Here is a 23,353-nt window from a genome sequence, read left to right as displayed (position 1 = left end):
AGATAGGCAGAGCCAGCTGTCAGTCACGCAGCTGGGCGGATCCCAGCATAATTGTCGGGATCCGCTTCAGCTGCGGCGTCTCAGTATACCGCGAGCTACAGCCTAGGGTGACGGGAGGACGCTAGTTTGTGTCCTCCCGTTACCCTAAGGAGAACTATGGGGAAAAGCCTTAACCCCATAGTTCTCCTTTAATATTAGACTCTGTCCTCTGAAGGCACATAAAGCAGCATTACTGTAATTTTAGAAAATGTGGCTAAAAGCATAACTGGGTTACATTTTGCTTGCGTGGTAAGAAATAATGAGACATTTAGGCTACTAATATTGGACAATAATGGGCCCACATAATGTAATAAAAAGGAAAAAAGCCATAGCACACAGCAACCTGAAATATTTTTACTTTTCTCCTTGCTTCAAAAATGATTTTAAGCTTTTAATTTAAAAAAAAAAAAAAAAAAAAAATGATTTTTGATTGATGGGTATGGGTTTTTCTCTTACAGATTTTGAAAAGGAATGCATCTCTTGTGACAATGGGGCAAGAGTGGGGCGGTTTGCAGCTGCCTAGTGGGTAATATTGGTTGTGATCATACAGAGGCCTGATCAAAATCATCTGTGCGGATTGGCTCCATCAATTGTAACCACAATGCACATCCACTAGTATGGAATATTGCAATATCCAGACATCCTTACCTGTCATGTGGCATGATAATGTCATTTCCAGTGCAGTGCCAGGGGTATAAGAGAAGCTTTCTTTCACGTTTCTACATGGAAATAATAGCCTGATAATGTTTCATTAAAAAAAGAATGAGGTCAGTAATGGAAATCCCTTTGTAACAGGGAAGATTTTAACATAAACTTTACCATGACAGCCTGTAACAAGGAAGTCTTCTCGGGGGCTGGGTTTCCCACAAGGCCCGGCCTTGGGGCAGCAGGGAGTAGAGGGGCAGCAGGGGTGTGGAATTCCTATCTCCAGAAGCCTGGGACATGTAGTTCTGGGCTCCAGGCTGGTAGTTGTTTTCTACATTTAGCCCTGCTTTGGGCAAGTAGGGCTAAATGTACAGCAGGGAAGCTGCCCCTTGTTTTGTACAAGTGATCCCGGCGATGTCGCCAAGATCACTTGTATGCAGCCTGCATACAGGGGAGCGCATTGAGGAACCTGGCATTGGGGCAGCAGAGAGAATAAATCCGGCCCTAGTCTTCTCCAAATGGGCAATTTCTCTTTGTATTAGGGCAGTCTGGTAAGGCAGACCACAGTATGACAATCTCAGTCCCCTCTATTAGTGAACTACAAATGATAACATATGTGCTGATGCGTACCCTCAATCCTACTCCCATTTAGTTGACCACCATTTAGTCACACATTCAGCCCTAATCAGATGGCCCATTCACCTAAACTGATAGCCACCCATGATTCCCTCTAGCCAAAAGACCAACTGTTAATTATCTAAGGGTTAAATGCTTCACTTAGACCAGGGCTGGACAAATCCTGGGAGCCAGGCAGCCAATACTTCCTAAAAATGACAGCTGGCACCTAAGGTTTGAGGTTTTCTGTAACTGTCAATGGAGTTGACCACAAAAACAATCCTACAAGCTCCTGGATTGGGCAGACTGGTTTCTGAATTCTATATTAACTTGCCTACCCCTAACTTAGGCAGATAACCACCTGTGAACTCCACCCCCTAAACGGATTACCCCATCCATCTGCTCTCCAGGACTAATGGCAGCTTGGGATTAAGCCCTTCAAACCATCTATTGACTCTGCTCTTGGTTCAGAGGGCATTGTTAACTAGGTAACAGCTGCAGAAACATGATCTACAATGTGTTTTTAGTCTCACCACTCCAAAGGGAACCTGCAGTTAAGAACCTCATGAAGTTATCAAATCTTTAATGAAGACAAATTTACCTTCTGCCTGCCATGGCCTACAAAGGGCCTGGCAGCCTTTTTAATTTTGCAACAGTATTTTAAGCAAGCCAGGCTGAGCTGTGAGAAATGTTCATATCAGTGCCTGGAGTGGCCATCATTCTTCATGAATGTAGAAGGTAAGATAATGGGTTTTTGTTTGGAACTGTAAGTGCCCTTTAAAGTTAAGGTCCTGATCCCTATCAAGCTGAAGGTTACCAGGAAAACCTAAGATGGTTGGGTTCCACTGTAAAGGTTCTCCCCTGCCCAGAATGCCTTCTCCCTTCCTTCTCCCTTGCTTCCTTCCATAGTTTCCTCCTTCCTCCCTTACTTTGTTGATTGGAAGTATTTGTCACAATTCACAGGGTGTGAACATACAATTCACAGGGTGTGAACCCACAAGCGATCAGGTAGCACGGGATGCCCCAGGGCATAGAGGCTAAGGGTCCCAGCAGTGTTCCGCCAGGGACCCCCTCACGGATGTTTGGACTTAGCTGCATGCTGACCCCAGGACACAACACCCAGGTTCACCCTGCTTGCATGTGGAGTATCCATACACACAGGATACAGAGAAAGAATCTGCGTCCCAAACTGTGCTGGCAAATACAGGATGGACAGAGCAAAAGGAGATCCAGTAAACAGGCCAAAGGTGCAGCAGACAACCATCTAGAGAACTAAGGGCCAACACACACCAATTGCAGTGCATTCCAGAGCAGCCTCTGCTGGAACGCACAGCAATCACACACTAAACTTCCCCCCTTCGTTCTGGGGCAGGAGGAGGCATGGTGGTGCATTGAAGTAAAAGGCACCACAGCCACTCCATCCACACAAAAATAGAGGATTCAGCATTTTTTTTGCATTTGCACTGGGCCAGAATGCAGGCAATGTTTTGCCACGCGTCCAATCACAGTGCAGGCAGGGAGCGTGGCTGTGGTGCCATTGACTTCAATGCACCACCACCCCCTCCCCAGAACAAGAGGGGGGGGGGGGTTAGTGTGCATTCCAGCAGCTACCACTCTGGAACACACCACAATTGATGTAAACTGGCCCTAAGCCAAGTCAGTACACAAGCGAACAATCAGCAGGCCATCAAGCATAACCACAAGGATAGGGGCTCAGAAACAGAGTGTTGTTCAAACAACCCAAAGCTGGTCTGAGGAGGGTTTAAATAGGGAGACAGATAGGAGGCAGGGCAGGAAGGAAGGTATATAAACCATTAGGTGAAGCGGGCGACACCCATGGCTGCTAAGTTAGTGCAGCAAGAGCAGAACACATGATTGTAGAACCACAGGTACCAGCAGACCTACAGCAGCACAAGGTAAAAACAAATGCTAAGCGGTGAAGCACAGATCAGCTCTTCAACTGATCTGTGACAATTTATTCCCATCTACACTAAATTGCTGACAGTTGTAGTCTAATTGGTTGCTTTCTTTATTGTATCTCCACAACCCATTAGAACTCTCTGATTGCCTTTGGGATAAAATGTTTAGCTGCATTCGCAGATTTTTCCACATCTGAAGAGGGTCCTGAGTGAGGCAAGACTGAATGCACATAGGATTATAAACCTACATCACTCTGATGGTAAAGGAAATCCATACCTTCTATTATGTTTAACTGTTTTGTATGGTGCAGTTTTTCCACAAGTAAAGCATCCTTTTGTGTTTTCATGAACGCAGAGCACATGGACAAGCTGACTGCTCAGCAACTTGATGATGGTTTCTGTCTGTTTAAATGGGCAAAGCGTGCATGCATATGTATGCTATTGCATGTGTATGTTCCTGTGTGTGCACATCTATGCTCCAAAATGCGTTTGCCCAGACGTTTTACTACAGGATTGCGCGCATCTTTGGGCAGGGACGTGTGCGTGCATCTTTGGGCAGGGACTGGTTTGCGGGTAAGTCTTACAGCTGTTTGGCTGGGATTGCACCTTAAGCCTAAACATGTACATTTAATAGGGGGTACCAGAGGCATAACTAGAAACTTCAGGGCCCCCGGTGCAAGAAACCATGAAGGTCACATACCCCCCACCGTCATGGGAAGGAGCTGCGGAGAGTTAGCCTGCTGGGGCGGTTAAAGGGGCCCTCTTCCGCCTGTCTAGGCACCCACAAGTGGTGGGACTACCAGAGTTGCAGCTGCGACTGTGCCCTGGCATTCTACCACTTGGGGGAGGTTGTTAATCACCAAGGTGCTGGGCTCTGCAGGGTCTCAGGTGGATAGTGCAGGGTTAGGGCTGCTGATAGTTCTCCCAGAGCTGGCCCTGGCAGTGTCTGCAGAGCGGTGGGAGGGAGCCGGCAGCCAGGTAATATTTTTAAGTTTCCCTCCTGATGCGGCGTCCGGGGCACATGCTACCCCTCCTTCCCTCCCTCTAACTGCCCTGCTTGGACAAGCTTCAGTCCGTTGGAGCAGGGCTCGGAACAGGCTTATGCATAGCGTCAGGCATAGCAGGCCAGGCCGCACAGAAGCTGATTGTGTGCAGCCTGGTCCACAAGCTGTGGGCCCTCTGGGGGGGGGGGGGTAAACAATGCAGGTAAAAAAATTAAACAAACCCCAACTGACTACAGCAGGTTGTTGCGTAGGGTGCCTGCAACATAAAAATAATTGGACAAACTACACTTTGTACTTGTGACTTATTTTGGGGGAACTTTAGCACTTTTTCTAAACCAAACCGTTGTTTCCCTTAGTGGATCAGCGAGGGTAGGTCAGGGGGTTGTCTTTGGATACATGATCATTCCACAATCTGATTTCTGCTGGCTGGATCATACAACATTAATATAATGTATACAAGAACCTTTACAACACCACATTGCCAAATGATGTAGAGCTGCAATGTCTCTTCACCATCAGTAATTAAATTCAATTGGAAAAAGAATGCAACGAAAAGGATATTATAATATTTAGTAACAAATGAAAATAAGTCTAGAGTACGTAAAGTCCATAAAGATTGTGAGTTGCATGCCCTGACCTATCCTTGTAGCACATTTACTTCTGGTCAACCCAACCTTGTCTGGATACCACCAGCTGAGATGTTCAGAGACTTGAGGTTAATGTTGCCAGATACAGAGATATCGAGTATTTAGACCATTGTTTCAGTATTTGCATGTTATGATGCGAGAGCAACAACTACATACAACCTTTAAACCTAATTTGGGAAACTATCAGACGTGCTTGGATGTCGGACAAAAGTCTTTTGAAAGACACATTTTGAAATGTAGGCAAAGAATATTTAATCAGTTGGCATACGTAGATATCAATGTTTTATCATTCTGACCATTTAACTGAAGTCACAGAAATAGAAATGTTGAATTTGTACTAACAAGCCCCATTTCCCTGGTCTCACCCACACTTTCCCATTACAGCTGTACAGAGTGCCTGTGGGCAGTAGACAGACGTGAAAATTGTTTCGTTCCGAATTGAAATTTGAACGAAATTCAGATAATTCCGAATTACAGATATAACGAATGCAAACGAATCCGAATTTCCGATTCCGAAATTCGTTAGCGGCAGTCTGTATAAATTGTCGGTTCGTTTTCGCTTCGCTCGTTGCAGCAAAGTTACATTTTTTAGTCTGCAGAAGAGGAAAGAAAAAAGCGTGAGGTCCTCCCCCAATTCATACCAGACCCTTTAGGTCTGGTAGGAATGTTAGGAGGGACCCCCCCTAAGTTAAAACAAAAAAAAGTGCTTAGGGTTCCCCCCAACATCCATACCAGGCCCTTTAGGAACACCTGCCCCCAAATTTGTGCCACCTGCCCTCGGCATTGGGACAAGGGCCTCTTCCCCACAACCCTAACCTGGTGGTTGTAGGGGTCTGCGGATGGGGGACTTATTTGCATCGGGGTACCCTTTAATTAAGGGGGCAACCATATGCCGCCCCCCTTGTGAATGAGAAAGGGGTACCTTCACTAAAGGGTTAAAATTCTAAGTAAACAAACCACACTTTTAGGGGACTATAAAGGGCTAAAAGGGTGAGACATCAATTGGGCCGTAATATCTATGTGACTATCACCCAGCATCATATGAATGGCTCAATGCTTTCATGTGTTTTCGGCATGGTCTGAATCCTTACCAGACTAATGTTCTTTTCATTCTGTATCGGCGAGTACTGAAAGCAAAATATCGGCGCTAGACACCGGAAAACTGTTATCGGTGCATTGCTACCAATAACTGCATCCATGCTTGGCCAAGCTTTGTCCACTCAGGACCTGGAACCCAGGACTATTGTCTGCCATGGTGACCTATACAATTATAACATAGGAACATACTGCACTGTGTCAGTTTAAGGTTTGTAAATTACTCTAGTTACCTAACACATGGCCTCCCCAGAGCATTGACGTCTCGGCATTCTGGGTAATGGAATGCTAATGAACGCTAATAGATTATGATGGCTGACTTAATCCCATTAGTGTTTTCTTTAAAAACATTAATGGTAGAAGAGTTTCTGGTGGTTATGGGTATTGGGTATTAGCTTCGCCTTTAGTGATGCATTACTTATGAACATTTTAAAAATGAACCGGCACTAAATTGTATTCAATTTCAGGTCACACACCTTCTGAGTCTTGCATGTAGAAAAGAGATATTTTATAAATCAGTAATATAGATGTGACAGTGAAATGTAACCATACTAGGGGTCAGAGTTGGAGAATTCCATTGCCTCTTAGATTACGGGTCAAAGGATGTATTTGAGTACATTGGGGTTGTTTTCTAATATGAAAGTTGTAACAAATGTGTTCATCCATAGAGATGGTGAAAGTCGGCTGTTTCAGATGCTTGGCACCAATGCTTAATGTCTGTATGCCGATGTTATCACTAATGGTTTATGGCAAAATCATACGTGTCCTATATCCTGTTATGCTCATATGATCCAGCCTGGCTGTTCAATATTAATTGGTCTCCCTTGTCAATGGAGCTGGCTCCCGAACATGGCCTTCGTATTGGAGGGTCAAGGCTAAATTGCCAATAAATTGGTATGTGTGTGAGACTTTTAAAGCTGAACTCTGGGATTGTCGACATACAAGTTCTGTGTATTCCAGATCTGTGCAGTAATCCAGTGTGAGACTTGGAGCTGCTGCTCTCCTTGTGCAGGGTGACTGGTCTTGTCTCCGCCCCTCTGTAGTTTCCTGTAGTGGCCTGCTGAGCCCCTCCCACAGCTCTGCTATCTGCACAGGCTATGTACAGCACAGTGATATCGCTGCTACTTTCTTATGGTAGCAACTATGGATGCACCGATGCCGGTTTTTCGGTAGAGTACGGATATTTTTTTTCTGTACTCACCAATACCGAATACTGGAAGTCCTATTAAGAAAGCCAGGCGGCTTCCCAATCAGCAGGGAAGCTGTCTCCACCAGGTGACAAGACAGCATGGAGTCGGCTCTCTGGACAATCAGGAAGCCGGGCGCCGTGTAATGACGCGTTGTCTGGCTTCCTGATTGGCTAGCTTCTCGACTAATTTTTTATGAAATATTTTTTACTTTTAGGGGCTTCGGGGAAATATTGGGGGTCTAAACAGACCCCTGATATTTCCCTTTTAAAACAGAAAAAGAGATTGAGAACACAAAGTCCTCAGAAACAGAGTTCTCAATGTCTTTTTCTGTATCCCCTGTTATCAATGAACAGGAATCCTCTATTCTGAGTGCTCCTGTTCATTGATAACATGGTATGTTTACTATAACTACAATTTGAATGAACAGGAGGGGATATAGGTCACTTCCCATTCATTCATAATTGAGGATATAGTAACCATGCCATATCCTCAATTATCTACAAACACTCAGCGATCACTGAGTGTTTGCTCTCACTCTCCTCTCTGACACGCTGTCACAGGAGGCTGAGCGAGCAGTGCACGGAGGAGAGCCCAGCCTCCTGTGACAGCGTGGGCTGTGTCCGCCCCCACACCGCTCTGCCGGACTGTGATAGGCGGCTGAGCGGTGTGGGAGGAGAGACACCGGCCGCTCACGGTGGTCTCCTCCCGCAGTGCTCGGCTGGCTGTCACTTTCTCTCCTCCCCGCTGGGACAAAGAGCAGTGCCCACCGGGGAGGAAAGAAATCACGGCTGCGCCGACAGAACGGCAGGAAAATGGCACTTTCGGCATTTAGCCAAATAATGCTACCCAATATTGAGTAGGCCCCCTTTTGCCCCCAAAACAGCCCTGACATGTGGAGTACTCTACTACACCTCTGCTGTGGTATCTGGCACCAAGCCGTCAGAAGCAGATCCTCTAAGTCATGTAAGTTGCAAGGTGAGGCCTACATAGATCGGACTTGATTTTCCAGCAGATCCCACAGATGCTCCATTGGATTGAAATTTGGAGGCCAAGTCAACACCTCAAACTCCTTGTGTTCCTCAAACTATTCTTGAACCATTTTTGCAGTGTGGCAGGGCGCATTATCCTGCTTAAAGAGACCGCTGCCATCGGGGAATACAGTTTTCATGAAGGAATATATAGTGGTACCTCTGTTCACGAATTCTTCCGTTCGCGAACAGGAAGTTCGGCAAAATTTTGCTTCTGTTCGCGAACTCCGCTTCGGGTGACGAACACAACCGCAGCCATTTTCCCTGCTCTGACACATGGTCATGGCTTCCTCAAGTCGAGATCACGGTCTGATCACAGTTTGATTCCAATCACGACCAAATCGGTTCGCAACCAGAATCACGGAACGGATTAAGTTCGTGAACCGAGGTACCACTGTACTTGGTCAGCAACAATGTATAGTTACCATGATGGTATTTGTTATATCCTTGAAGGCAACCTGCAAAGTACCCGCCTTCTCTTCTGCTCTTCTGTAAACAGGCATTTGATTAATTCTCAATTGCTTTCCTTTCTCATACAAGCCAATGTGTATGAAAGACACCTGAGAAGTCAGTCATGTGACAGGCCATGTCAAGACTTCTTTGCTTTGGTCTGGTGTGGCAGGGTAATCTTTGCAGTGCCCACGTCACTTCTTGAACAAGGTGGAGGCTTTGTATTGAGTGTCCATCACAGGGATCCTTGGACCTGATCTGATCACTGGTCTCCACTATCTGAAGTGCCACAGACGGTAATGTGATGGTGAATATAAGTGATTTTGGAAGCCTTTTTTTCGGGAATGGGTAGAAACCAGTGGGATGAGATAAGAGTAAGAGGTATTTTTTTGCCTGGGCTTTAACTCCTGAATCAAAGCCAAACACTAGCACACATTTAACTTCTAAATCTAGAGCCTGTATACACAACCACCAAGCCATACCAATGTGTAATTGCTGGACATTGTAGGCAAAACATGGAACCATTATCAAAAGGGTGTTTTTAGTCTTTAATTGCCCCTACAGGCTGCAAAAATATGTGCCTAATGTAATTCTTTGCCTTCTGTCCTTACTGCCTTCATCAGAGGTATTCCAAGGATCATCTCCTATTGACTTAACAGACATCACAGGCTTCCATTCCCCTCCACCCCCTTTACCTAGCTTATTAACTCAATATTACCTTCCAGGGCTTCCCCGTTGCTTCTTTCTTACAGCTGGGTGATCAGACATAATGCTTCCAGGTATTGGGGTGCATGTGACTTCCTCCCATGTGGCAATGCATGGGTCCAGCAGCCATTTGCTACACCCAAAAACTGATACCTAGGGGCCGATTTAGAAGTCTTCTGCTCAGTGTATAGCTTGGTGAATGCCAGTTGCACGCCATTACCACCACTAGATGGAGCTGAGGAGCATGGGAAATTGCATCTAGAGACGCTAGATGGTGGTGCCTGCCAACAGTCAGTTGCAGAGACAGTTGCTTGGTCTGTCTGGTGCCCTAAATGGTTAAAGTAACAGTGTGTCAAAGTATTTTGCCTCTTTTTTTCAGGCCCGTTCACACCAGATGCGCTCATTTTTTTGTGGGGCAGGTGGGGGTGTGGCGGGCCATTGAACTGAATGGCGCGGTAGCCATGCAAGGCTGCAAGCACTATTTTGATTGCACCGGACCACAGGCATAATGTGCCTTGTGATCGCATTGCGGCCTGAGGGCGTGGCTACGGTGCCATTCACTTCAATGGCCCGTCACACACCCTCCTGCCCCACAAAAAAGTGAGCCGGCTGCAATGCGATGCAGTGCGTTCTGGTTAGAATCGGGCTGGAACGCACTGCATCTGGTGTGAGCGAGGCTGCCATCAACATTTGTTTGCATTAATTCTGCATGTCTCTGGTTCTCCGGTGCTGATAGTTGTCTTCTTTTTGATACACTGACCACACTTCAGCACTATTTGACTTTAACCGACCAATTACAGCCAAAGCCTGTTAGTTTCTGACCGTGGAAAAGGGATAAGACCCTCCATTGGGTTTTTATTTGTGGTGTACCTCTTCATTGGGGAGACTTTCTGTCAGGACAGGAAGTGGTGGAATATCTCCCCGGTGACCATACAAACTGTAAAAATAAATACTACACTTCGCCAGCGCATCTTTAGTATGCGTTGAGCCTTTTATTAGTCACAGGAAACATTTTCAGTGTTTTGATGCCCTAAAAATAGCTTCTTTCTCCGGCAACAATGACGGAGTACAACAAAACACCTTTTTAAAGAACTATGAGGTGAGTGCTTTTCACTCCCCTCATAGTTCTAGCCGACCTGTAACAATGAGACTCACAGGTTGGCTCAGTAGATCGGGAGGTGAGCGAACACATACCGGCGTTCACTCACCTCTCAATCCTGTCACGTCTCTCTGCCATGACAGGGGAGGGGCTGGATTCCCCCCTCCCCGCTCTGATCCTCCAGCGCTGACTGGCGGAACGGACAGAGGAGGGGGCGGGTACAGCTGGCTCTGCCTCTAGATAGGCAGAGCCAGCTGTCAGTCACGCAGCTGGGCGGATCCCGGCACAATTGATCCCGGCACTTCAGCTGTGGTGTCTCAGTATACCGCAAGCTACAGCTCGCGGTATACTGAGCCTAGGGTGACGGGAGGATGCTAGTTTGTGTCCTCCCGTTACCCTAAGGAGAACTATGGGGAAAAGCCCTAACCCCATAGTTCTCCAAGTATAATGGCGAATCATTAGAACCTTGGGGTTAGGTGACAACTGTCTGTGGCTTCCTGTTCCGGGGACAGGGAGTGAGGAGAACTTACCAACTGGTCATGGTCAGCAAAATAAACTTGACACTAGTATTAAACTCTTCTTGGGTCTATCCAAAATATGAAAAAAAGTTTTGGCTGTAGCTAGGGTTGCAAACTTTTCTTCAAGCGAAACCCGAACACTCTAGCAATGCGCGGATATTTTTTTGGGAGAATGAGTCGCGGCTTATTCATATGTAAATAGCGCCACCCATTCATATGTAAATATCCCAGTTGGGCCTATTTTCAGTGAGGGGCCAGTAGCCCCTATCTTCATTTTGGTTTCCCCTGTGTGCCTGACATCATGTTCTGGTTTCTACTGCCATTAAAACCAGACACAGCAATCAAAACCCAGACTGTCTGGGTGAATCCAGGACAGGTGGCAACCCTAGCTGGCGCTGGTCATGTATGAAAATTGAGAATCATTTTTGTGAAATATTAACGGGAAGGGAAGACCACCGTGGTGGGCAGGGTTTTGACAACTCGTGGACGTTTGGGGTTCGGGGGGGCAAAAATGGCTCGTGGGGCACTGGCAACCAGAAAGCTTGGCAGGATGCCAGCCAAAGTGTCCCACTCAGCTCCTGGCAACCGTTGATGTCAATGAGCTGGGCTGGACACTGACCAGATCGTCCCAGGTTAGCAAACCGGGACACTCTGACCAGAAAGGGGGTGGCAGGAACACCTGCCACCTCCCCTACGTGACCCAATGAGATGCCACCTGAGGCAACCGCCCCAGGCTGCCTCATTATAGGGCCCGGCCCTGCCTGCACAGGTAACTCTGAATGCTTTATTATTCAGAGAAACTGAAATGTGTAAAATATTGTGGATTTGATCCCTGGTGTGTTAATAAATTCATCTTCAGTGATAATGGTTTCTGATGGTTTGCTACTGTCCAGTTAATGAGATAGCTGAGGCTAAAGTCAGAGAAGCCTTTTCCCAAATCCGGGCCTCCGACTATGCAAGATGATGCAAGGTTTAAAGTGCCCTTGTCTCCTTTTGAAACCTTTTGACCCAAGCACAGACCTGTATAGAGACGTCCACTGGGAAACAGTGTTGACCCTTGGATCTGCCTAAACCTCTCACCCGTTCTTCCGTCTGACCTCCCACCCATTACAGGATACAGGGATTACCCTTCTCCAATCTGCAGAAATTCTCTGTAGATAAGGCAGATCGGCATTCAGATAGTCAAGTGCATTAAAGCTAGCGGAATTAATGATTCTCTTGTTTCAATTATCACTAGCTTCTATCGCTTGGGAAGGTGTTTGACTAGGGCAAAGGTTAAAGGAGCCTACAGGAATTAGAGGATATTAGTTCAATCTATTCATGCTTGGAATAGGTGAACATCTTCTTAGCCAAGCTTCTGTGAAAGTAGATCTTGGCCGTAGAAAGATTTTCTGTCTGTTCCATAAATATATTAATAAATGGGAGGGTCTGCCTTTATTATACCAACCTAATAGTAAAGTATATCACCAGGACACCAAAGTAAAATCTTCAGCGAGTGGTCATTTTATTGATGTACACGCATCTCCTCATAAAGCACCCAGGGTCCCTTCATCAGGCAGGCTCTCCATAAAGGCAAGGATTCTTTCATTCAAAGATATCACAAAATAAACGGCAAAATAAATGGGATTAAATGTGAAAAAGTACTTAAAGTATAAATAAACTTTTTTTTTGCATATATCTATGGCGGGGGCATAACTAGAAATCACAGGGCCCCGTAGCAAAATTTGGTATGGGGCCCTGTGATTTCTAGTTATGCCCCTTGCAGAGCCCACTTGAGAACCCAGACAGCCCACCTGAGTGACCCTGCAGAGCCCACCATAGACTCTCAGGTGGGCTGGTCGCACTCCTTACCTGTCCGCCTCCTTTTCCTCCTCCGTCGCCAGGCCCGCCCCCTTCTCCATCACCGGGCCCCTCCTCCTCCACTGCCGGGTCCAGCCTGCTCTACCGCCGCTGCTGGCTCTCACTGACTCTATGGAGAGGAACGCGCTGCTGCACAGGTTACTGTCGGTGATCTGAACAGCAGCCCATTCTTCAGAGCCGCCAGTGCAAGCCACCAGCCAAGGGTGCCATAGCGACCTAGGCGGCCCGACTGTGCCTCGGGCCCCATAGCTACCGCCTGGGTCGCTAAGGTGATTGTTGCGCCACTGATCTATGGCTAGCAAGCAGTCGATATGTGTCTCCGCCGCTCGCTCCTGTCTGAAGATCTGGAGCTTCTCAAGCAGCCGTGCAGGATGATCGGGGGTGGTGGGGGTGCATGCTGCTGCGCAATAGAGATCTTAAGCGGGGAGAAGAGGATAGACAAAGAGGTGAATGCATGTAGCCGGGAGCGTGCACGCCAGACATACACCATGGGACCCGAGGAGTTTGTGCTGGATCAGAGACCGGCACCAGCGCTGGTTGGATTGCTGCATACAAGTGGTAGGAAGATGATCGGATCAAGAGGCATCATTTAAAGGAGAACTATGAGGTGAGTGCTTTTCACTCACCTCATAGTTCTAGCCGACCTGTGACATACATTTATGACTTTAATGTCCCTTTAAGAAAGTCTGTCTGGACAGAGTCCAATTCACTATCCAATCTGATGTAGTTGACTGGCTCTAAAGAAGGACACTTAGCAATCCGGCGTGGTTTTTATGGAAAATTCGGCCAAAGCGGGAGCTGTTTGCGGACCCTCTAGAGCAGGAGTAGGAAACCTTGTCACTCCAGCTGTGTTGAAACTACAAATCCCTTCATATCCCTGCTTCTGGGGGGGTCATGTAGTCCCAGCTGGAGTGTCGGGATTGCCTACTTCTGGCTCTTCAGGGTGTCATTGAGCCAATCATCACCCAATCAAGAGCTGAGGAGTAGGAGTGCTGGGTGCTGAAGTGTTTGTCAGAGGATACGCCTTTAATGTCACTTTTCGAACAATATCAATATTTCCAGATGTGGTTTTACATTCCCACCGCCACAGTATTAAATAGAATGAAATTACCATTTGAAAAAGACCAAATATAATATACATCGGACATCTGTTGGGGACCCTTGGGGCCCCATGCACATGGGGCAGTGAATGACCATATAGCATACAATGCAGCCACATTTTCTCTGCAGGGAGTGAGAGGTTCAGCATCCAATAGTGTTGAGTCACCTGCACTCCGTACAGCATTGCGTCCTTACAGAATGGTGGTGCTAGTAGTGATCACATGGATGGTGTTATCCAATGAAAATCAGATCATCACCAGAAAACGGGGAATATATAGTTGATCCTATTACGCTTTGTCATTGTCAGCATTTGTCATAGCCAATGTTTTTTGGGGCCGCGTAGGGTCCCTTCAGTGTGTCAGTCACATTTACTCTGCATAAGCCTTTAATGTCACCCGTTTGCTTGGTGTACATTACACTCTAGGTATGTTTGATATCAAATTGTTTGTGACTTATATCTTGGGGACAGATGCTTGTTATACATGTTATTTTATCATAACTGGATTTATGGCTTGTGTAGTTTGAGAGCTGGGTTGTATGAACAGGTCAGGTAGAGCCAGACCCAAATGTGTATTTAACTGCTACGCTAAAGTATTTATGACGTGCATTAGGACTATTGAAGGCACATTTATGAGAGTGAATTAGCCATTTACAATGTGACTCCATTCAGGGGTTCCGCAGATCATGGGCTGAAGAGTTATGATCCTGGTAGAAGTTTTGTTCAACTTGATCTGCTAGAGCTGGTGATCTAGTGTGGGGGTGTCCATAGGACCTCAATATGGTCACAGAGGGGCCTTTAGAGTGCAGAGGTAGGATGGAAGGTTTCATTAGCTGGATTCAGGTTTTCAAACAACTGTTCTTAAAAAATCTAAAACGGTTACCTGCAAAAGAAGATACTTAAAGGAGAACTATGAGCCGAGTGATTTACTCATCCTCATAGTTCGAGCCGACTTGTGACACTGAAACTGTCGCACGTCGGCTCTATAGATTGTGACGTGAGAAAACACATACCGTCGCTCGCTCAACTCCCGATCAACTCCCTGCAGAGAGCAGCGACTCAGTCACGGCTCCCTGCAGGGATTCCTCCCCCCTCCCCTCTCTGATCCTCCAGCGCTGACTGGCAGAACAGACAGGGGAGGGAGCGGGCACAGCTGGCTCTGCCTCTAGATAGGCAGAGCCAGCTGTCACTCACGCAGCTGGGTGGATCCAGACAGCGTTGTCAGGATCTGTCCCGGCTGCAGCGCTCTCAGTATATAGCAGGCAATAGGCCGCTATATACTGAGCTTTGGGTCACCAGAGGTTTGTTTGCTCTCTTGTGACCCTAAAGAGAACTATGGGATAAAAAGGTTACCCCATAGTTCTCTTTTAAAGGAGAACTATGAGGGGGGGGAGGTGCTTTTCACTCACCTCATGGTTCTAGCCGACCTGTGACAATGAGACTGTCACAGGTCGGCTCAGTAGATCGGGAGGTGAGCGAACACATACCGTCGCTTGCCTCTCGATCCTGTCACGGCTCCCCTGGATTCCCCCCTCCCCGATCCTCCAGCGCTGACTGGCGGAACAGACGGGGGAGGGGGCGGGTACAGCTGGCTCTGCCTCTAGATAGGCAGAGCCAGCTGTCACTCACGCAGCTGGGCGGATCCAGACATAATTGTCGGGATCCGCTTCAGCTGCGGCGTCTCAGTATACCGCGAGTTGTAGCTGCGGGTGACGGGAGGACGCTAGTTTGTGTCCTCCGGTTACCCTAAGGAGAACTATGGGGAAAAGCCCTAACCCCATAGTTCTCCTTAATACTCACCTCTGTAGCAGTCACCAATTCCTCACTTTACTGTCTTCAAATAGAGAAATGTCAGCATCTGTCACTTTTGGGCATGTTGGATGCCTGGCCCCCGCCATGTACTGTGGTTCCTCCTACTGACCCCTACAGCAATACAAGACACAGTAGTGATAGTGGCTGACAGGAGGAACCACAACACACAGCTGGGGACCATGCACTGGGCACACCCAGACGTTGTCAGATGCTGAAGATTTTGCTGAAGGTCTTGAAGACACCAAGGTAATAAAACTTCTCTTCAGCCAATGGTTTGAAGATGGCTTCCTCTGATTTTACTGCACACTGCGGGCTTCTCACAATGTGCATTAGAAGCTGCAGTAAGTCAGCTAGAGCCCGTCTCATTTCCTGATGGGTTTCCAGCAGCGTCATCTAGCTCTTCCTCCCCAGCCTGATTGTCCCTGGCCCGCCCCTTTCATTCATTGGATTTCAGTTTTTTCAGTCATGGGGGCTCAGCATCACATGTGGGTCTTACTTGGGGCAGTTTACCTAGGAACGCCCACTCCAGACTGAAATCCATCCTTCAGGTGCAGTTGCTGCACCTGGACCTGAAGTATACAGTGAGAGGGGAGAGCTGTGCTCTTCCTCTCTCAGCTGTCACAGGAGTTCCAGCACAGTGCTGTGCTAGAACTCCTGTATTGGAGGTGACAGGTTCAATAAAGAGAACCTGTCACCTCCAAAGGCCATCACACAGGGGCTTGTTAGCTAGCTCCTGTGTGATAGCAATAAAGTTAAGTGAAAAAAAATGTATTAAAAAAAAAAAGAAATTAAATAAAATAAAAAGGTGATTAAAAAGTAAAAAATAAGTATAAAGTTATTAAAAAATAAGAAAATAATTATAAAAAATAAACAATAATAAGATAACAAATTATAAAAAAAAGTAAACGATAAGCTAAAAAATGTAAAAAGTTAAAATAAAGTTAAAAAAAACAATAAAAAAATAAATAAGACTAACCCTGCTGCCCCTGCCATCCGGTTGCCATTCTCCGTTGATGGGGGTGGGGGGCGAATTGCAGAACCTGGCCTTGGGGCAGCAGGGAGAGTAAATCCGGCCCTACTGACGGAGGGGGAGCATGACAGTGCGCACAGAGCCGGCGCAGCATTGCTTATTGGAACCTCTGCAGTCCTGGCCGTGCAGCTCCCTTGCTCCCTCCTCTGCTCCCTTGCTGCTGTTGCGGGCTTGTGCATTTGTGAATGATGGTGCTCCTCTGCAGCTGCTGTCATTTACAACACAAGCTGGCTGTTACTACTGTAGTCTCCCCTGCGCTGACAGGTGGCTGTGGGAGGGTGTGCTCTCAGTCTTTTACCAGTACGTAGGGAGCAGAGGAGGAGGCGTGGTGCTGCATGGCAAAGAGGGCTGCACAATGGAGAGGGAGCTGTGGCAACAGAGCCGACTGTACCTCTGAGAAACACCCATAATTTGGGCTTCAGCCTGGGGGCGGAGCTACAGCCATCACTGGCACAAATAATGACATTTTATTTCTAAACGACTACACAGATTTTTAAAGGGGTGGAAGTGCTATGTGCACTGGGTCCCCGGGGGGATTTAACCAGCCTCTGTGACTTTCAGATCTGATGGATCATGAGAGAAGTACTATGTGGTACTATGCTAAAGCCAGATGTAGCACCCTGCTGGCCCCTCCCACCGGCCATCATCTGCCTGCATTGCATAGAGACCCAATGATGATGTCACTGGGTCTAAAATAAAATATGTAATAAAAAACATGAGATGTTTAAATTAGTTTTATTAGCATGTTAATGAGGGGGGGGGGGCGCTGATGAGTGCAGGAATTTCCTATGAAGCCCCTTGTGTTTATTTGTTCCAGATCTGTGCAGAGTGTGAAAGACGAACTCTGGGATTATAGAAAACCTACCCTTGCAGTGAGGCTACCCCCCCACCCCCGCACTGCAAGGGTTAGGTGCTCGTTTTGTCAAGAGGGTGCAGATGGAGAAGATATACTCACCTGATCCTCAGTCCTGCAGTAGTCGGCACTCACCTCTCTCCCCCTCCCATCTGGCTGTGGTATGTCCTTTGGTGTCCTCGCGTCTAATGCAGCTAAATGGACCTGCATGAGATGTGATGAGGACCGCTGGAGCCTGGGGGAGAAGAGGCTGCAGGGACCAGTATAGCAGCCATGTGGGACCGAGGATTGGGTGAGTATATTTGCTTTATGTGAGCCCCATAGACCAGAATGAGCACTTAACCCTTGCAGTGCTGGAGTAGCCCCACTGCATGGGTTAGCTTTGCAATAGCAGGAGTTCCTCTGTAAACTTTGCCTCTGTGCAGGACCTTCCTATAATAAAGCCCACTCACTGCTCCTCTCACTCCCGTGTGCAGGGTGACTGGTCTTGTCTCCGCCAGATCACTGCTGCTCTCTCTCCTTGTCCAGGGTGATTGGTCTTGTCTCCGCCCCCTTCTGTAATAAAAACCTGCTCAATGGTCTTAGGCTGTAGTGGGCGGGGCCTGCTAGACCCCTCCTACTGCTCTCTGCACATGCTGGAATTTTAACAGTGGTGACGTCACTGCTACTTTCGCTAGGTAATACCTGGGCTTGTTAAGGCATTTGGTGTACACAAGGTAGATCTCTATCCCTTTTGGCTCTTGTGGTTATATTTGCATGGACTTTAGATGAATATATAAGTATCACAATAAATGAAAGTTATATTGACACACATCCCTCCAATGGCTACATCTGAGCAGACCCCCTCCATCTGCTGGCACACTCCCCCCGCATTGGCACTCTGACGTGTCGGGGGTCTTGCATCCCCCCACCCTTGGCCCCCCGGACTTGCAGTGCCATGCCGCGGCCCGGCAGCGGATTGCAGCGCATCCATTCTCGGGGCTCGCCACTGCATTGCAGTCGTTGCATCCTCCGCCGCGGCCCCGCCCTCTGGCCAGGCTCCTCATTTGCATAGCGGCTGCCCCCCTCCACCAATAGGAGCACCCGGGAGCCGCTGCCTCGGATGAGGACAGGGAGTGGCACCGCGCATGCGCACTGCCGCCTGCTGCAAGTCCTTTATTGCAGCCCGGGTAACAGGCAGATCGGGGGCAGCGCATCCTCATCCTCCTCCTCCTCCTCCGTCCGCAGCACCCGCTCCTGTGTACGCCAGCAACCCCCCGTCCTGTACCGAGAGGAGAGCCTCCAACATGTCCTACCAGGGCAAGAAGAACATTCCTCACATCACGGTGAGTGAGAGCCCTGTGATTGGCATCGTCCTGGGGAAGGGGGTGGGGGTGTTGGTAGGGGGATTCTGCAGAGCCCGGGGCACCGATCTGCCCGGATGGAGCCACGATCCATCCATGGAGAGGTCACATGCTGGATGACAGAGGATGCCCCATAGAGGGATGTAGGTGTGTCGCTGGATGGGGATGTCAGGATGCTGCTCTCCGGTGCAGGTTGCACTGATTGCGTGATGTGCATTGTTTACTACAGGTACCACCTCATCATGCATGCAAGGAGGGGGGGTGTAGACTAATGCACCTAGCTGCACCTAGGGTTGTATGAGGATACCATGCAAGCTATTGATGTGTGCACTGTGTGTATTTTGCATATGAAGACAGCACAGCCAATGCAATATATGAGGATAGCATTGAAGCTATAGATGAGTGCACCATGCATACTTTATATAGAAAGTCAGTGTATATGGTCATGTGCAACATACACATGACCATATACAATATGTCCAATCTTAGTAAATAACATGTACGGCATCCATAGCCTACCAGGATGGTAAAATATGGACACAGTAGTCAGGCAGACAAAACCAGACGCCTTCATGGGAATAGAAAACTCTTCTCTTAGAGGAGGATAGCCTACTGTGGAGGATAGCCTACTATTCCTATGTGTAGCTAGGGTTGTATGAGGATACCATCCAGGCTATGGGTGTGTGCACTAGCTCTATTTTGCATAGAAAGACAGCACACCAACACGATATAATGCAAACGGATTGCATTCATAATGTAGGAAAAGTCAAAGTACAATTCAGTAGACATCTAGAAGCATGGTGCAACATACATGTGACTGTATACAATGTGTCTAATCGAATTAAATGGAGACCATGTAGTGTATAAATAGCCTACCAAGATGCTAAAATATGGCCACCGTAGTCAGGCAGACAAATGAGGTCACAGAAGCCGTCGTTACTGGGTGTAGGAAGTCAGCACGCCCAACACAATTCGATGCAAAATATTGTATCAATAATGTATACAAAAGTAAAAGTCCAATACAGCGGACAATGCACATAAGCATAGTGCAACATACAAGTGACTGTAAACAATATGTCCAAGCTAAGTACGGTAAATGGGGACCGTGTAGTGTTTAGCCAAGATGGTAAAATATGGCCACAGTAGTCAGGCAGACAAATGAGGTCACAGAAACCGACATTACGAGGTATAGAAAGTCAGCACGCCCAGCGCAATACGTTGCAAAAGTAGATTGTATTACAATGTATACAAAAATCTAAGTACAATATAATGGACGTTGGACATCTATAGGCATTGGGCAACATACAAGTGACCGTATACAGTGTGTCCAATCCGAGTAAATGGAGACCAGGTAGTGCCGGGGTAGCCAAACTCTGGCCCTCCAGCTGTGGTGAAACTACAAGTCCCACGAGGCATATCTCTCAGGGTGTCATGTCTGTGGCTGTGAGCGTCTTGCAATGCCTCATGAGATTTGTAGTTCCAACCCAGCTGGAGGGCCGGAGTTTGGCTACCCCTGATGTAGTGTATAGATAACCTACAAAGATGGTAAAATATGGCCACAGCAGTCAGGCAGACAAATTAGGTCACAGAAATTGACATTACAGGGTATATAAAGTCAGCACACCCAACGCAATATGATGCAAATGTAGAAAAAGTCAAAGTACAATAAAACAGATAATAGATATAGATCCCAGAATCCGAGCTTTTAGGGTATAGCGACCCCATTCTCAAGGAGGACCTGCTCAAGAAAAGGGCATCTATCCCCTGAAATGTTGGTTTCTGGGATAGAAGTCTAATATCCGTTGTATTATACTTTGTCTTTTTCTACATTATTAATACAAATCTAGTTTTGCATCGTATTGCGTTGGGTGTGCTGACTTCCTACACCCCGTAACGTCTGTTTCTGTGACCTCATTTGTATGTCTGACTACTGTGGCCATATTCTACCATCTTGGTAGGCGCTCTATATACTTCCTACACCCAGGAACCTACTGGAGGTAGGACTGTGAAGGTTCATTCATCCAGGTCATGGCATATCTTTAAAGACTAAATCAAGGCAACTGGACTTGCTGTATTTTTCTTGACGTTTCGCTGGTCACCCAACCAGCTTTCTCAGTTCAGAATGAACTGCAAGCATTCTGAACTGAGAAAGCTGGTTGGATGACCAGTGAAACGTCTTCAAGCGCAGCAAGTCCAGTAGCCTTGATTTATTTTGTAGATATGCCATGACCTGGATGAATGAGAACCTTCACAGACTTGAAGAATCTTTGCCTCTGTGAGGGCTACTGCATTTTATAACTGTTGCATTCCTGTCTGGGCATGGCAGTGAGTGTCACAGACATGCTGTCAAATGTGTTTCCATTAAACCACGACATGGTGGCTACCATTTGTGTGTAAAGGGTTAACTGTTGTGTTATCCTACCTCAGTAACAGTCGCTCTTGGTCTGCTGATGCTTTAGACTTGTACCACAAGCGGGAAAATCTCTGTGCACCTTCATTTAGTTTTTAGATACTGCTGGATGTAGGTCAGTGCAGGTACCAATATCAGATCATAAAAGCATTGAAAGATCACATGACAAGAAGCATTAATATTTAGGGGCCTGCTTTTCTATGTTCTTACCCAAGATTCTTGGTGTGAATCCTTGGTGAAAGTTGGGTGAAGACATTGATATATGGACATTGATGAATGCTGCCTACTTGGCTGTTCTCTGGCATACCACTGGCGAGTTCTTAAGACTGGAACCTCCACTTATTATATGCTGCATCCATTACAAGTATGGATGCACCGGTATTTTGGTACCGATTACGAGTACCGACTTTTTTCTTCTTCTGGTACTCGCCGATACCAAATACAGAGTACCGGAAGTCCCTTTCAGGAAGCCAGGCGGCTTGTAATGACTCGCCACCTGGCTTCCTGATTAGCCGGGCAGCTTGTAAAGACTCGCCACCCGGCTTCCCGATTAACAAGGAAGCCGTCCCATGCTTCTCGTCACAATGTGACGAGAAAGCATGAAGCCGGGCACAGTGTAGGGACGCAGCGCCCTGCTTCCTGATTGGCCGGGAAGCCGGCTTCATGCTCCCTCATCATGAGATGACGAGGGAGCATGAAGCCGGCTCATTACACGGCGCTCGGCTCCCTGATTGACCAGCTTCCCGACCAATCAGGAAGCCGGGCAGTGCGTCATTACACGCTGATTGGCTGGGAAGTCGGCTCCATGCTCCCTCAACACAAGTGACGAGGGAGCATGGAGCCGGCTTCCCGGCCAATCGGGAAGCCAGGCAGTGTGTAATGATGCGCTGTCCTGCTTCCTGATACAGGAAGTATCGGGCTAGGCATCGGGGCATTTGGGCAAATACGAGTACTCGCCCAAATACTCGGTATCGGCACAGATATTGATACTAGTATCGGTATCGGTGCACCCCTAATTAAAAGGGTGTCACTCCAAAACTTCTGCAATTTTCATCCTTCACGGAGAATGCACCGGGTAGAGCAAGTCTCCACGGCATGGGGGAGCATAACCGGGCTGCTAAGGTCCCCTGGCTTCCTAAAGTGGCCGGGTGACCCTTTAAGAACATGTCGCAAGGTCTTGTAGGGCGATGCATTCAGCAAACGCTTTACTATTTATTCATTTTGACTCATTTGATTAAAACTGTAACAAATTCAGAAGACGACGCACGGCACACGAACGCTCAGCCCGTCGGCTACAATGTAACAAATATGCTGCGATGGAGAACCCTCGGCTTCCTTGTATTTGTAAACATAAAGAAGGAAAATTGTACATATTTGGAGTCCGGTTTTGACAAATATTTGTAGTTCAGTGATTACAAATATGTGTCTTTGTCTCGCTCTGTGTCCACAGCCGAGTGTATGGTGATTCAGTGTTGATGGGGTTACATAACAGCGCTGGGTCTGCACCGAGGAGCATGCCAGCTGCATGCAGAGGATTTTCCAGGGTGTAGCTGTTTGCGGAGGATGTTGCCCAGGTGATGTCCGAGATGTCTTTTATATCGGGGATGCTGGGCAGGCTGGTAATTATAGATGGATCATGTAGATTGAAGTGCCATGTCTGGCTGGTGGTGAACAGATGGGGTTACTCTGCCACGCAGAGGAGGAGGGGAGCAGGATCCTGACAAAAGATGAGTCGCATACACACAGCACTGCATGCAATCACACACACACACACACACACACAGTCTGGAACACACAGACACTCACACACGCTCATATAGGTTGAACTCGATGGACCTGTGTCTTTATTTAACTTCAAATATTATGTAACTATGTAACTCTGGGTGCTCTATATGGCTGATACTTAGAACTGATACATGAGAAATTGAGATCCATAAATATGAGGTGGAAAAGGCTGTTGCTAAATATTTCTATACACGAACAGCATCTACA

The 23,353-nt window shown here is 47.4% G+C and overlaps 1 protein-coding gene across 2 annotated transcripts in view; it reads left to right on the top strand.

Moving 5' to 3' along the window:
• Positions 1-23,353, top strand: part of DPYSL2 (dihydropyrimidinase like 2) — a 97,827-nt gene that overhangs the window by 10,692 nt on the left and 63,782 nt on the right. Inside the window, exon 1 of one of the 2 annotated variants that reach the window (XM_018566236.1) lies at positions 18,712-18,933. The exons of the other annotated variant lie outside the window; for it this stretch is intronic. Coding sequence (XP_018421738.1) covers positions 18,736-18,933 — 198 coding nt within the window. The 5' untranslated portion in view covers positions 18,712-18,735. Of the gene's footprint in view, positions 1-18,711; positions 18,934-23,353 lie in introns of those variants that run through there. 2 annotated transcript variants of the gene reach the window in all.

Source organism: Nanorana parkeri, unplaced genomic scaffold (assembly GCF_000935625.1).
Source record: "Nanorana parkeri isolate BGI_ZX_2015 unplaced genomic scaffold, ASM93562v1 scaffold926, whole genome shotgun sequence".
Taxonomy (NCBI): domain Eukaryota; kingdom Metazoa; phylum Chordata; class Amphibia; order Anura; family Dicroglossidae; genus Nanorana; species Nanorana parkeri.
The sequence above is the reverse complement of the archived record's forward strand: the minus strand, read 5'-3'. Positions and strand labels throughout refer to the sequence as shown.